Source organism: Peromyscus leucopus, unplaced genomic scaffold (assembly GCF_004664715.2).
Source record: "Peromyscus leucopus breed LL Stock unplaced genomic scaffold, UCI_PerLeu_2.1 scaffold_1346, whole genome shotgun sequence".
Lineage (NCBI taxonomy): Eukaryota > Metazoa > Chordata > Mammalia > Rodentia > Cricetidae > Peromyscus > Peromyscus leucopus.
In genome coordinates this window covers 566-14,956 of record NW_023504497.1, presented here as the reverse complement: position 1 = coordinate 14,956, position 14,391 = coordinate 566, and the positions used below count along the sequence as shown (strand labels likewise).

Sequence of the window (14,391 nt, the reverse complement as noted above, 5' to 3'; positions counted from 1 at the left end):
AGGAAGTCATGTGGCTGGGCTTAGAGCCAATGAGAAGGCAGAACAGGAAAGCAATAAAAAGCGGAGGTCAGACAGGAAGAAACTCTCTCCGTGGAAGCTACTGTAGTCTTGGCTATTGCTCTGATCTCTTAGTTGCTCAGTCCACAAGGCTGGATGTCTCAGCTGGTCTTCAGTATATGCTGGGATCCCAAAGAAGTAGGCCCCAATGCCAGTGAAGGAATGGATGTGCTGGCAAGGTGTCCGTGTACAGACTTCCGGCAGAAGGTGTGGCGCAGATTAAAGGTGTGGCCTTCCCACCTCAAGATCTGGATCAAAGATGTCTGTCTTCCTACCTCAAAGGTCTGAACTAGAAGTGAATTCACCCACTTCAAACCAAGCAGAAAAGGCCTCACAGGTGTGCCCTCCATTCCTGGATTGTAGTTCATTCCAGATGTAGTCACGTTGACCACCAGTGATAGTCATCATACTCCCTTGACAATGTCTATTGCATACTTCCCTGCCCCCTTTAATGTTTATTTAAAATAAATGGAGGCCAGAAGAGGGCATTGGATCCTCTGGAACTGGAGTTACAGATGGTTGTGAGCTGCCACATGGATGCTGGGAAAGTGCTTTCAACTGTGAGCCATCTTTATAGCCTCTGTTTATTTTTATGTTTTGTGTTGGAATATTTGCATGTGTGTATGTGCACCACAAGCATGCTGTGCTGGAAGGGGCCAGAAGGGGCATCAGATCCCCTGGAACTGGCATTAAAGATGGTTGTTGGCTGCCGTGTGGGTACTGGGAACCAAAACTAGGTCCTCTGGAAAAGCAGCCAGTGCTTTTAACTGCTAAGCGTCCTCCCAGCCCCACCTCTGTTTTTATTAAACGCCGTAGAGATTTTTAAAGACTGTGTATAAAGAGAATTTATATACAATGGTAGTCATTGGTACTACTGTTCCATGCCTCCACCCACTTGCCTTTAAATTTCCTAACAGAAATGTTCAGTTTTGTAACCAGTCTTCATTCAGACTGATACTGCCTCCATATTCTTTCATGTTTTTAAAAAACGTGTTACCATGCTATCAGTGGGCTCTTTCCTTCCATCTACTGCCCATTTCTTTTGTTCCGTAAGCAGCGACCTTCTTCAGAAAGCTATCCTGTTGATGGCTCAGATGACTCTCCTGTCCCGTCAGGCTGCGGAACAGGCGTTTGGGGCCTCCTCCCCTGCGGGTTCGTCTTGGGGGTCTTCTGTGCGGTGCTGTCTGCTCAGGGCCCCTCTCCCCGCATGGCACGGTTGGCTCGGTTGCTTCAGGGACACTGTGCTTCTGACTCTCCTCCTGACGCTGCCCTTTTTGTTCTTTACCTGGTTCTCCAGCTCTTTTCCCAGATCCTGTGGCTCGGGAGTTTTCTGGGTTAATCTTATGACCTTGTCTAGTTTTAGTGCCATAGATATATTGGTGATGGCTGGATGTGTTTCCCCTCCTGAACTTCAGGGTCTTCTCTCTAGCCACCTTTCTGTGTTCCTGCTGGGATGGCTCAGAGGCATTCACAGTTGGAGGTCATATGTTGCTGTTTCTTTTACAATTTTTCCAAGGATCTTTTAAATTCTCATTGTTTTTGGGTGCTGCTGCTGCTGTTGCAGCCCAGGGTTTTCTATGCAGTGGGAAGTACCGAACCAGTAAGCCATTCACCTCATTCCATACTTTTTTGTTTTGAGGGGAAAGTATGCTTTGTTGATGGGATCCAACATTTTATATATACATATGAATTCAGTCTTAAAAGTGTTATTTGCTTAAGTCTCACCTTTCTCCAACTCTCTGGTTAATTTGGAAAATTACTTGTAATCATAATATATTTTCTTTATGATTTCCTTAGGTTTTCAGAATGAATCCAATTTTTATTTTTGGATTAGCGTCTTAATTGCTTTTGGCTTATTTCTTCATTTCTCATTACAGAAATATCTATTTGTATTTGTTTTTACCAGTAGTAGTTTAGGGTGCAAGATCCTCTCACCCCAAACCATGTTGGTCATTTGTGGAGCAAACACTAGGGGGCTGTGGCTGGAGAGGTGGCTCAGTAGTTTGTCAGAGGGTTGGAGTTTGATTCCCAGCACCCAAATAAGGCAGTTACAACTGTCTGTAACTTCTGTTCTAGGGGATCTGGCGCCCTCTTCTGGCCTCTGTAGGTACTGTACTTTGGTGTACCTATCTCCACCCCAACATAAACACATAATTAAAAAAAAAATCTTAGGAAAAAACTAGTGGGCTGGATAAGAGGGGCGAATGTATGTTGAAATCTCTGTAATTCTGAAGCCCTAAGGTAGTACTTAGAAGTTCAAATGTGATGGACCCTGCTTTTGTTTATTCTCCTGATTTCTGTTCCAGAAGACTGCTAGGAGGTACAGGTAGCTTGTTCTCCCCCTGTTAGACTCTGCATTCCGTGAGAGTGGGCTCCTGTTTCACTTAGCAGTTCCAGATGGAGTGCTGTGTGTGTGGTGGACATTGACCGCTTTGTACTGTGCCCTGAACTGCTGCTCAGAGGAGACGGGACTGGGATCAGATTCAGTCAGCAGGAGCTCTCTTCTGCACTGCACTCCTGCGGCCCGAGCCCAGGCTTGCATTCTGCTTAGAGAGAAAGTAAATTAAGCCATTTTGGAGTGTGTGGGCATTGTAAACAGGATTCTGCACAGTTCCTGTTGGAATCCTTTGAATAGCAATTTCATAGCTGATTGCATACCTTTCATCTAAATGTTGCCTTCTTTCCAAGTATCTGTTTTGTATTTTTGAATGTTAGAAGAAGTGCCATTGTGGTGAGACTCCTGAGCCTGGGCAGATGTTTGCTCTTCTTGCACAGGAGTCAAGAGCTTCTCTACAGTTGTGGTCTTTAGTTCAGATCAGCTTTGGTTAGATTGGTTAGTTTTGAAAAGAGTCAGCAAGGCTCTAAATAGTGTTAGTTTATCTTTTTCTTGTTGGGGAATCCACAGGCAGCCAGGTCAGGGTTGATGCTAACATTTTGTGTTGGATCCTGCTTTCTTGGGCCTGGCTTAGTTTCTCAGGTGTCTCAGGCTCACGGTGCCTGCTGCCATTTTCCTGATAGTTACAAACATTTCCAGAGGTTGCTCACACTGGCACATCAGTGTTCACAGTACAGCTGGTCTCATAGGGCACATTCACATCTTGAGGTTGAATCCATGTGTCCATGCTTAAGTGGCTCGCTACTGAGAACTAAGGGGGCAGGGAGCAGCAGGGAGCTAGGTGGAGATCAACAGGCCATTCTTACTGTTTCCTTTTCTAGGCAGATATATACACTGTCTCCCCTCCCCCCATTCACAAAAAGGCAGCTTTGAATATTTTCTTTGATAGAGAGAAACATTTAATAGTATGTGCTAAAAGACCATTAAATATACCAAAAGAAGTAGAAAGTTGGATGGATTTTTGTAGAGCTCTTAGAACTAATAATTAAAAGATATAACATTTGAAAGTGGGTAAAAGTTGTTTTTCTAGGAAAATACACATGTGCCATGTGCATATAAGCACATGAAAAGATCTTAAACATGATTAGTTACTTGGGAAATGCAAGTCAAAACCACGCTGAGGTAATACTTGCTGTCCACTGGGACAGCTGTATTAATGAGGTATACAGCAAGTGTTGCCAAAGGTTGGCACTGTGGGAGCCGCATACGTTAAGATGGGGTTATGAATGGGGTAGCTGCTTTGGGAGACAGTTACATTGCCGTCTGACTCGGAAATGTTACATTTGTATGTATATATGTACATGTAGTTTATAGGTGTATATACATATATTTGAATGTAGTAAAACATATTTCTGTGCAAAACATTGAAATGATTATTCATGGAAGCATATTCATGGATCATAGGATCACCAAAATAGGAATTGAATGTTTCTATGTTGGTGAGTGGGCAAATAAACATGGTGCATTCCTACGGTGAACAGTGGTATCCAACTAGAAGGAAGAGTGAGTGTATGCTGGAATGTTTGGAACCAACCTTGAAAGCACTCGAGTAAAAGAAGCCAGACATAAACTAACACGCATCGTATAGTTCCACGTATGCACACGTCCTGAGCAGAGACGTCTGTTTGGATAAAGAGCAGAGGAGGGGGCCGCCTAGGTCTGGGGGCTGCACAGAAATGGAGTGATGCCCGCCGGGGACAGACCTGTTCCTCATGCATGATTAACATGTTTTAAAATTGACTTTGGTGATGTTTACACAAGTCTGAGATACTCACTCACAGTGAATGAGGTTTACACTGTGAATGATGTCACAGAAAAGCTTCAAAACACAAACACAAGGAACACAGGTGCAAGTAAAGAAGGTTCTAGAGTGATCTGAACATGGCCTTCCTTATGCCAGCCGCATTTCAAACACCACAGACTGAAATGGTGAGGCCACTTTTGGTTGTGGAAATAGACTGTAATATAGTTGTTTGGTTCAGCGCAGGCCGCAGTCTATGGAAGACACACACACACACACACACACACACACACACACACACACACACACACACACACACACCCCGTCCGCCCGCCTCAGCGCTTTGATTCTGTAGCTTGTTGCCTTGCCTACCATGTGCTGTGGTGTGCTGGGTCCTCCCGTCCCTCACATCAGCCTGAGAAGTAATTGCTCTTCTGACCTTTCTCTGGCACATCACTTCGGGATGTGCTTCGGGACGCTTCTGCTTTGCAAACCCATTGCTGTAGACTTGGGTACTTGTTGTGGTTTTACTCAGTCCTGTGTGTCACCCCTGAAAGTAGGGCGAGATGCTTCTTACCTTTGCGATTTACCCGTTCAGGGTTAGTTCCTCCGATCAGTGTGGTGGTTTCCTGCGACCCTGAAGCATTAGATGGTGTGGAATGCTTGTTCACCAGCGACTCTCTTCAGATTGAGAGAGTTAGAGCGTGTCACCTGTAGAAGTTCATACGATTGGCTTGAACAGTAGTGAGAATGCTTGTTACACGTCCCGTGGAGTAGTAACTGTTAGCATCATCTCACCCAGGCTCATGCACAGCCTTAGTTGATTCTGAGGGTGGTGAGCTAAGAGTAAAAGAATAAATGGATGAAAGGCCAGACTTTGAGCAAGTGTGCAGGGTAGGAGGGCTCCTAAAACTTTGCATGAGAATGGAGACACTTTAGTGGTTGAGGCTAGCGGACTAGTCTTACTAGAGGGATTTTTTTCTTTTTCTTTTTCTCTTCTTTTTCTTTTCTCTTCTCTTCTCTCCTCTCCTCTCTCTCCTCTCTCTCCTCTTTTCTCTTCTTCTTTTCTTTGTCTTTTGAGACAAGATTTCTCTATGTAACCCTGCCTGTCCTGGAACTCTGTAGACCTCTGTAGATCAGGCTGGTCTTGAATCAGAGAGTTACCTGCCTCTGTCTCCTGAGTGTTGGGACTAAAGACATACACTGCCACACCTGACTCAGTTTTTTTCTTTCTTTTTATTCTTGTTGAAGTGAGGTTTGCGTTCACAGCTTTGCAAATGCTTTACAAGTGCTCTGCCATTGAGCCTCTTTGCTACAACCCTAATGTTCCCCCGACCTTTTCTGAGACAGGACCATTGAGTTGCCCAGGCTGGCCTCAAACTGCTCTTCCTATCTCAGACTCCATACTCCTGGAGTTACAGGTAGATACTGTTGCATCCTGCTGAGAAATGATGTCTAAATACATTCTTTCTTTTCTGTCTGTGCTGGAGACCAGCTTTGGACATGCTATACATATGGTCTATCAGTGAGTGGCTCTCTGAAGTCCTAAACTGACTTATGCAGAGTAGGTGACAGTTGGGAAACTCAGAAATAGAAGTCCAAGGCAAAATGAGTCATGGGAGGCGCTGAGCTAAACCCTGCAGCCCGCAGTTCTCAGCTGTGCGCAGTGTTGTACGGTTGGCAGTGTCTAGAGATACCTTCAAACTGATCAGTTTGTGTTTGAGGGTGAGGTAGGGTTGCGAGGAGGGTTGGGGGCAACAGGAGCTGGTGGTTGGGGGTTAGTGGATGGTGGGGGGGAAGGTAGACCATTGCTGCAGACATCTGCTGGGCAGAGGCTTGAAGTGTGTGAACCGCATCCAGATGCACACTGCCATCTGTTCACTACACAGTGGCATTACAGTTGAGAAGTTGCTGCACTTGATGAGACAGACACCAACAAATGTTTGCAGGCTTCTATTGTTTCATGTCAGTATGTATGCAGTATATACTTCATTAACAGTGCAGCTTCACTTTAATTTGGCTATAGTGCAGATAATGACTTAAAGGCAAATGGCGAGTCTTACAAAACTTTTAAGTTCCTGTTTAGAGAGACTAAGAAAGCTAGTTATTTTTTTTTTAAAAAATTCTTTGTAGAAGGTAGAGCATGTACCAGGTAGAATTAGAAACATTTCTGTGCTTTTCAAGATAGACAGTTTTCTACTGTAAGTGATGTTATTGATAGTGGTGCAGCGATAGCCATATTTGTGATTCTGGTACTTAAAAAGGAAATCCGAGTTGACATTAGTATGGGGTTAGTCTTGAAATGTGTGCTGAAGGGCAGTGTCATAGGGGTTGAAGAAATGATTGGCTTTGTGAAGAAAGCATTTAGCCACCAGGGTTTTATGGGGACAGGCTTTCATTTTCCGTTTGTGAGGTAAACACCCACAATGGGAGGGGTTATATACTGTGGCTATGACTCCTTGATCAAATATAAGAAATCACTGGTAGAATTTTCTACTCTATGAGATCTTTGTGTACACCAAGTTCAAAAGGAGCTTTCTATTTTGACAAGTGGAAACTGCTGTAATTTATGTACAATTTGCCAAGATTTGGCAGTGCTGTGAATGTAAGAGTCATATTTCTTTTTCTCATACAGATAACTAGTATTTCTAGCACCAAATATTGGCATAGACTTCAATCGGATTTAACTCTCTTGATTCTGTTTACAGTAATGCTTTGGCTAGGTGTGGTCAGCAGTGAGGGACAGGGACACAGATCCATGCTGTCACCCTTAGCAGTCTGAGGAGCTCCCCAGGTCTCTGAGGACCTCAGCTCAGCCAAGCCGAGGATCCGTGGCTTTGACACAGAAAGGAATCTCAGGACTAGCCAACATGAAGCGGAATCATTCTATTAAAAATAGAAATGTGCACAAGGAACAAAAACACACCCAAGGACATGGGTGTGGGCTTCTGAAAGAAGAGTCTCAGTTTATTGAAAGAAATTTTATGGGGCTGAAGAGATGGCTCAGTGGTTTAGAGTATTTGCTACTCTTGCAGAAGACTGGGTTCAGGTCCCAGCACCTACGTGTCACAACATCTGTAGTTCCAGCACTAGGGAGTCTCATGTTCTCTTCCAGCTTCTGAGAGCACCTGGCATGCATGTGGTGCACATACATACGAATAGGCAAACACATAACAATAGAAAAGGAAAAATTTAAATATATGGATCAGAGAAATAAATGCACAGGAAAAGAGTAAGATGTACCCAGGTCTACCCAGGATGGGCCCTGGAAGGAGAGTCACAGTTTAGCGTCTTAGCATTAGCTATCTGTACCATTTTGCTGATTCTCAAGTTGTTACATCAAGTTACATAAGATTGCTAAGGACACCCCTCCCCCAGGTGTGAAGTTATAGGGTGGCTCCAGGGCTACCTTGGATGGAATTGAAGTCTGATAACAAAACCAGCAGCCACTCAGGGTGTACAAATGGACAGGTTGTCAGCTGCAAAGGGAGAAAGGCTTCACCAAGCTGGTAATTGTACTAGAATGCTTGTTTTTCAGCTAGTGGGAGGCTTCAGTTAAATTCCTCTCCTGCCTCAGTTTCCCCTCCTGAGATTTCAGTCTTTGATCTTAGGGATTGTTGAGGACAGAGGATCTGGAGAAGAAGATGTCATCACCTAATACATCAAATTGAACACACAGTAAAGCATAGAGGAGTTTGTTATAATGGAGAGTGGACCCGAAACAGCAGGACCTCTTCACCTTTCCTTGAGGTGCCTTGCAGCCACAGTGGTAGCAAGCAGCCAGAATTCAGTGCAGAATCAGGAATTAATTTAATTTGGGTGTAGATCTCAGAGGGCTGAGGACACAGTGCCTGAGCACTTGCCCGAGAGCATGGTTTGAAAGCCACAGGTCTTGTAAGATGGTTGGGGAGTGTGACTTGATGGTCTGTAAAAAGAACATACTAATAACTACACACTGATACCATGACAAAACATAAAAGAATGATTTTAAGAAGGAATCCAATGGTGGAATAAATTGAAAGGAAACAGTGTGAGTCATAGAGTGTGTCAGTGGGATCAGAAAAATGGTAAAGCAAACTGCAAAGTAAGGTTGTCATCATCGAGACACTTGTGAATAGGAGTTACCCTTGTACTGTGAAGTCCGTTTCTTGATTGAAGGGAACTCCTGAGCTGTAATGTTTTAGTAACACACCCCTCTCATCCAGTATTCTGGAGGTGAATCATAGGGATGGTTGTACAATAATGTATTTATGTGTAAAAATTGCCTAGATAGCAAATTTTACGTTGTATGTTTTTCATTGTAGTTGAAATTAACGAAAACATTTAGTCCCTGTGATCCAGCATCTGGAAACAGAGGAGCAGGTTTTGCGTTGGCACTGGGTGACCCGATGTTGTTTTCCTGTTGTCTTGCAGGCCTGGCGTCCCCTTGACTGTGCAGGCGTTTTCAGAAGAGGAGAGGAAGCAGTGGCTGGAAGCTCTGGGTGGAACAGAAGCTGTAAGAATATCAGAGCTTTATTTCCAATCCGTACAGCTGACTTGGTTCATTTCCAAGTTACCTTTGTTTTGATAACTAGCGTTTGAGAACAGTCCTTGCTGGACTGGTGCTTAAACTCATCTGGGAGCCATGTAGCACTCTAGTCGGTCATCTTGGGGTGCCAACAGTGCACCCACGGCTGGGCCACTGCTCACTTCAGTTCTGATCTTCCTAGACTGTGTCCTTCTGATTGACTTTGCTTTGAAGGAGTCAGCAAAACTCTCAACTTCAGTTCTACCCGACAGTTTTGGTTGGCAAGTACACTGAATGACTGTCGTGTAGTGTAGTTTCTGGAGATGGGAGAGTAAGTACATGGCAGCTGAGAGACCACTGCCCACGTGTGCCCGATGTTTGATGGTGTGTAATAGTGTAGTAGTTTCTGCTTTGCAGCGCAGCGCGGAGTAGCCTTAGAGACCGGGCCTCTGTACTGACATTGTTTCAAAGAGTGGACTAAAGGTTGTGGCATGGCTTCCGAGGCACCTGTGTTCTGTCTGGTGGCACTTGGTTCCAGCACTGCTTTCTTTTCTGTGTGCTGCTGGAGTTTGGGGCTCAGAATCAGACAGATCTTGTACTGAGTTGGGGGTTTAGTGGAGACAACTTCAGGGAAGAAAAGTCACAGATGCACACTCGGCAGCCGCCATGTAAAGTGTTAGGAGTCTCGGTAAGCTGCTGGAGCGGGCACCACCTGGCATACCAAGCGATTTTGAAGATTTAGGAGAAAGGATGATTTTGGAAGAGGGGTTCCATACAGTAGGGATGGAGGCTTCAGAGTAGAGCTTTATAAGGAGTAACACGGTGCTGCTTTAGGCCAGTTGGACTACTGTGAGCCCAACTGCAAACACATGGTCAGAAGTGTAGGGAATGAGAGGTCGGCTGGCGGTGTGTGGGTGGGTGGTAGTCATGGTGTGTCTGAAAATGAGAGCCTAGCTACTGTGTTCTAAAGCTTGATGCTGTTTAAGAGAATGTATCACCCTGGAAGAATGACCCAGAATTAGATTTGTGTATTGGCTTACCGTATCTGAGCTGGATTCAGACCCCCCCCTTTTGTCGTTGTTTGTTTCTGGGTTTGTGTGTGTGTGTGTGTGTGTGTGTGTGTGTGTGTGTGTTGGATGGAACCCAGGGTCTCACTGTGGTGAGCATGCCGTCTTTCACTGGGATATACATGGCTTTCATTCTGTTCATGCTTAATTAGTTCTTAGAAGTTCTAGCCGGGAGTTTTGATAGCGGCCTGGAGAGGTGCTCCAGGGGTTAAGAGTGCACACTGCCCTTGCAGAGGCCCAGCACAGATGCCAGCACCCATGTTGGGCTGCTCACCACCTCTCACTTCAGCTCCAGAGGGCTGAATGCCTCTGGCTTCTGCACACACCTAAACTCACACACACACACACACACACACACACACACACACACACACACACACCTACACACAGATACATCATTAGAAAACTTTCTAAAGAGTTTTGAGGCTGGGCAGTGGTGGTGCACATCTTTAATCCCAGCACTTGGGAGGCAGAGGCAGGTGGATATCTGTGAGTTCAAAGCCAACCTGGCTTATATAGAGGGGACAGCCAGGACTGCAGAGAAAGATCCTCTCTCCACCAATAAAAGAGTTTTGATAGTATGGAGATGTAGTTATGCTAATCCTTTAGTTCTTTTTATTAAGACATTTCCTTAACTTAAGGAAATGTGAACTTCCATAGCAAAGATACTACACAGTTGAATCTTTGAGAAAAGTGGGTTTCCAGTTTGGTTTAGTCTCGAACTCATGATCAGTTTGTCTTCCCCTGTATAGAACCAGGCCACTAATAGACAACAGCAAGAATGTGGAAAGACTGCTCAGTGATACATGTGTATGGGGACTGTAAGGTGTAGCACACTCCTTACAGGTACTGTGAGCCTTGCAAATAGTGAGTCAGTGCTAGGATTCTGAGATGCCGGATCACTGCCATGCTGGCTCAAACTATGGGCAAGGATCATCTCCTGCTGTTGTGAATATCAGGAACCGTCTCAGGAGACAGGGAGCTAGACATTATTGGTTGGAATGAAACCATTTATCAGCCTGTCTGTAAGGTGGAGTGTTCCCGTATACACAGACTTGTAACACGTTCCTTAAAGACTGCACACTCTTTCGTCTCATCTTGCCAGTTTGGCGTGCCTCTGTAAGAGAGAAGTAGACCAGAGAAGCCCTGTCAGCCTTGCTTACTTTTGCATACAATAGCATGTCATTAACCACAGGCAGAACATCTCTCCTGCAGATTCCACATGGGGTTTTCCCACACTGACTAGTTGTGACACCAGCTGGATTGTCCTAACAGTTCATTTCAACTCGGACACTGCTGTCTGGAGTGTTGGTGGCAGATCTTACAAGTTGGGCATTTGCATCTAGGTAACTGCCCCAGCTTCAGTTCCACCAGCGACAAGTCCTGGTCTTTGGAGCAGTGTGGTGTGAACTGGGGATTGCTGCGCCCTTCCTTGGGTGTAGTAATCAGCTCACAGCACTTGGAGTGAAGGTACACTTCCGTGTCTTATAGAGCAGGCACACTGAAGCAGGGCATCGGGCTGGGTGTAGTGAGGGTGAGTGTTGAGGGGCTCCCATGCCCCTGTGGGAGTGCCACCACCCCAGCATTTGATGCCCTCTGGGGCAAAGCCTGTTGATCTTACGGAGTTGAAACTCATTCCTCAGGTGGTCGGGGGATGAGGCCCAGTGCTAATTCCTTCATCATGTGGAGTGTCTAGTTGCATCTTTATGCTACATAGGTTTTGTTTACTAAGTTACTTGTTGAGCATAAATTTAGAGCTGTCCCAAAGGGCTCTTGGATAGCAAAACATTTCTATTAGGAAGTTCCAGGTGTGTGGGAACTCTGTTCTGTAAAGCAGGGACAAGACTAAATGTAGATTCCCTGTGCTACATTATCTAATATTGTTTATAAAATTGAAAATTTGCATGTTCTTACTTGACTGACTCTTACTGATTTGCTGAAAGTGTTGTTTTCTCCCTCTTTCTTTTTCTAGCTGTTCCATACTTTGAATAGAGCGATCCTCCCGAGACCAGAAGGAGGTAAGTCTTCATTTATCCTGTTGACCACCAACCCAAAGCTGTGGCTGTGGCTCCACCTACACCCTTTTTAACGCTCTTAGGGTAGCCCTCATTGCCCCCTCCGAGCTTTACCGTGAGTTCTTCTCCACAGTCATTTCGTTGTTTATGTCTACAGACATGAAGGGTGATGGGAACGTTTCCAGGAGCCTTTGGAAGGGCCGCTCTTTGGCTCTCTGCTTTCAGACTTCCTCATCTTGTCACTTGTCATTCTAGATAGAAAGAAGTGGATTCTCTAGAACATAATGATGTTTGGTTGAGAATAGCTGGATGCTGCAATGGCCCTACGCTATAGCAAACTATGGGCATGTTCAGTAAGTGTGAGAAAAGGAGAAAATTCTTAAGGCAAATGTGAGAAGAATTACTTCAGATATTTTGAAAGAATAATCCTTGGCCACAGTGAGTAATAAATAACGAGAGTGGCCCCAACCTGACAGTGAGCCCCTAGTTGCTGGTCAGATTTCCTTGCATGAGCACTTATTAAATAGTGTTGTGGTTCTATGAAGGGCTGTGGTTCTATGCAGGGCTGTGGTTCTGTGCAGGGCTGTGGTTCTGTGCAGGGCTGTGGTCCTGTGCAGGGCTGTGGTTCTATGTAGGTCTGTCATTTTGTGCAGGGCTATGTAAGGTTTTGGTTCTGTGCAGGCTGTGGTTCTTTGCAGGGCTGGCTGTGGTTCTGTGCAGGGCTGTGGTTCTGTGCAGGGCTGTGGTTCTGTATAGAGCTGTGGTTCTGTGTAGAGCTGTGTGGTTCTGTGCAGGCTGTGGTTCTGTATAGAGCTGTGGTTCTGTGTAGAGCTGTGTGGTTCTGTGCAGGGCTGTGGTTCTGTATAGAGCTGTGGTTCTGTGTAGAGCTGTGTGGTTCTGTGCAGGCTGTGGTTATGTGCTGGACTGCGGTTCTGTGCAGAGTTTTGTTTCTGTGCAGGGATTGTGGTTCTGTGCAGAGTGTGGTTCTGTGCAGGTGGTGGTTCTGTGTAGGGCTGTGGTTCTGTGCATGGTGTGGTTCTTTGCAGGACTGGTTCTATGCAGGGCTGTGGTTCTGTGCAGGGCTGTGGTTCTGTGCAGGGTGGTAGTTCTGTGCAGAGTTTTGTTTCTGTGCAGGGTTGTGGTTCTGTGCAGGGATTGTGGTTCTTTGCAGGTGGTTTTTCTGTGCAGGGCTGTGGTTCTGTATAGAGCTGTGGTTCTGTGCAGGGCTGTGGTTCTATGCAGGGCTGTGGTTCTGTGCAGGGCTGTGGTTCTGTGCAGGGTGGTAGTTCTGTGCAGAGTTTTGTTTCTGTGCAGGGCTGTGGTTCTGTGGAGGGCTGTCGTTCTGTGGAGGGCTGTCGTTCTGTGGAGGCTGTGGTTCTCTGCAGGGCTGTGATACTGTCAGGCATTCGGGACCAAGAACTCTTCTTTCATAAGCCCATGGCTTTACTTTCTTGCCTCGGTTTGATTTTGGCCCCTCATGTGCCCTGCCACCCTTGAAAGCTTCTAGTTTTGTAACCTGAGTGTGTGCTGCACAAGCAATACACTTAGGCTTTGGAAGACAGCAGCAGCACAGATGGGCTGAGCTGTCCACATATGCATGACAGGGATCTGCATAAGGGAAACAGCATTGCCCGTCTCTGCTCAGGGGACACTGATGTGAAACAGAAACAAGGTCGCCACGCTCGTTTTGGACTCACCTTTGATAGATTTGGTGAAAGTAAGGCTATGCTTAGCAAAGCCATAGAAAACACCGTGTAATGTTTTAAAAATGTTTTAAAACACAGTTGTGATCACTTGTGCTAATTTTTGAATCAAAGACTAGAGGTCTGTAGCCTGGCCCTGGATGTTGACAGATGCCCCCAAAGGGGAGCGTGTTTTTCCTCTTTTCCTTTACCGATGTCCTTTCTTCCCACCCCTTCACCGCTGTCCTCCCTCCAGCCTCTCCCACCCCTTGTCTCTATCCTTCCTTATTTATCATAAAAAAGTGGAAACATGCCTTCTTCTGGGGATGGTTTTGCAAAGCAAAAAGAAATATCTTGCATTTTATACAGTGTTATCAGTGGTGGATTCTTGAAACCACTGTTCAATTTTAACCATTAAAATTCACTTTAAAGCCAGGCAGTGGCAGCGTACACCTTTAGTCCCAACGCTCAGGAGGCAGAGGCAGGTGGGTGGATCTCTTAAGTTCAAGGCCAGCCTAGTCTACAGAGTGAGTTCCAGGACATCCAGGGCTACACAGAGAAACCCTTTCTCAAAAACCAACCAGCCAACCAACCAAACAGTTCACTCTAAGCCTAGAGTTACGGATTCTGAACAAAGTTTATATCCAAAGACAGCAAACCCCCATGAAGCAAGAGTTAATGCTGCAGTCCCTTAGGCCTGGCAGCAGCGGCTGGAGGATCTGCTTTCTTTCATTAAAGTTTTGAAACAAAAGCAAGATCTATAAACATATGCCAGGCTGGTCATAGGCAAACATTTATATTAGAAAAAGTATAAAATTTCATTTTCAGATTTATTTTGTATTACATGAATTATCTATTTTAAATTCAAATTATGAAAATAATAACATCATTAAGAAGGCTTGGTGCATAGTAAAAATTATCAAAATG

The 14,391-nt window shown here is 45.3% G+C and overlaps 1 protein-coding gene across 1 annotated transcript in view; it reads left to right on the top strand.

Annotated features, from left to right (window-relative positions):
- The window catches only part of LOC114688251 (rho GTPase-activating protein 10-like), a gene marked incomplete at its 5' end in the record, with an annotated part of 35,551 nt that extends 23,680 nt beyond the window's left edge, over window positions 1-11,871 (top strand). Inside the window, 2 exon segments of the mRNA XM_037201760.1 lie at window positions 8,607-8,688; window positions 11,740-11,871. Coding sequence (XP_037057655.1) covers window positions 8,607-8,688; window positions 11,740-11,856 — 199 coding nt within the window.
- Window positions 11,872-14,391: the final 2,520 nt, after the last annotated feature.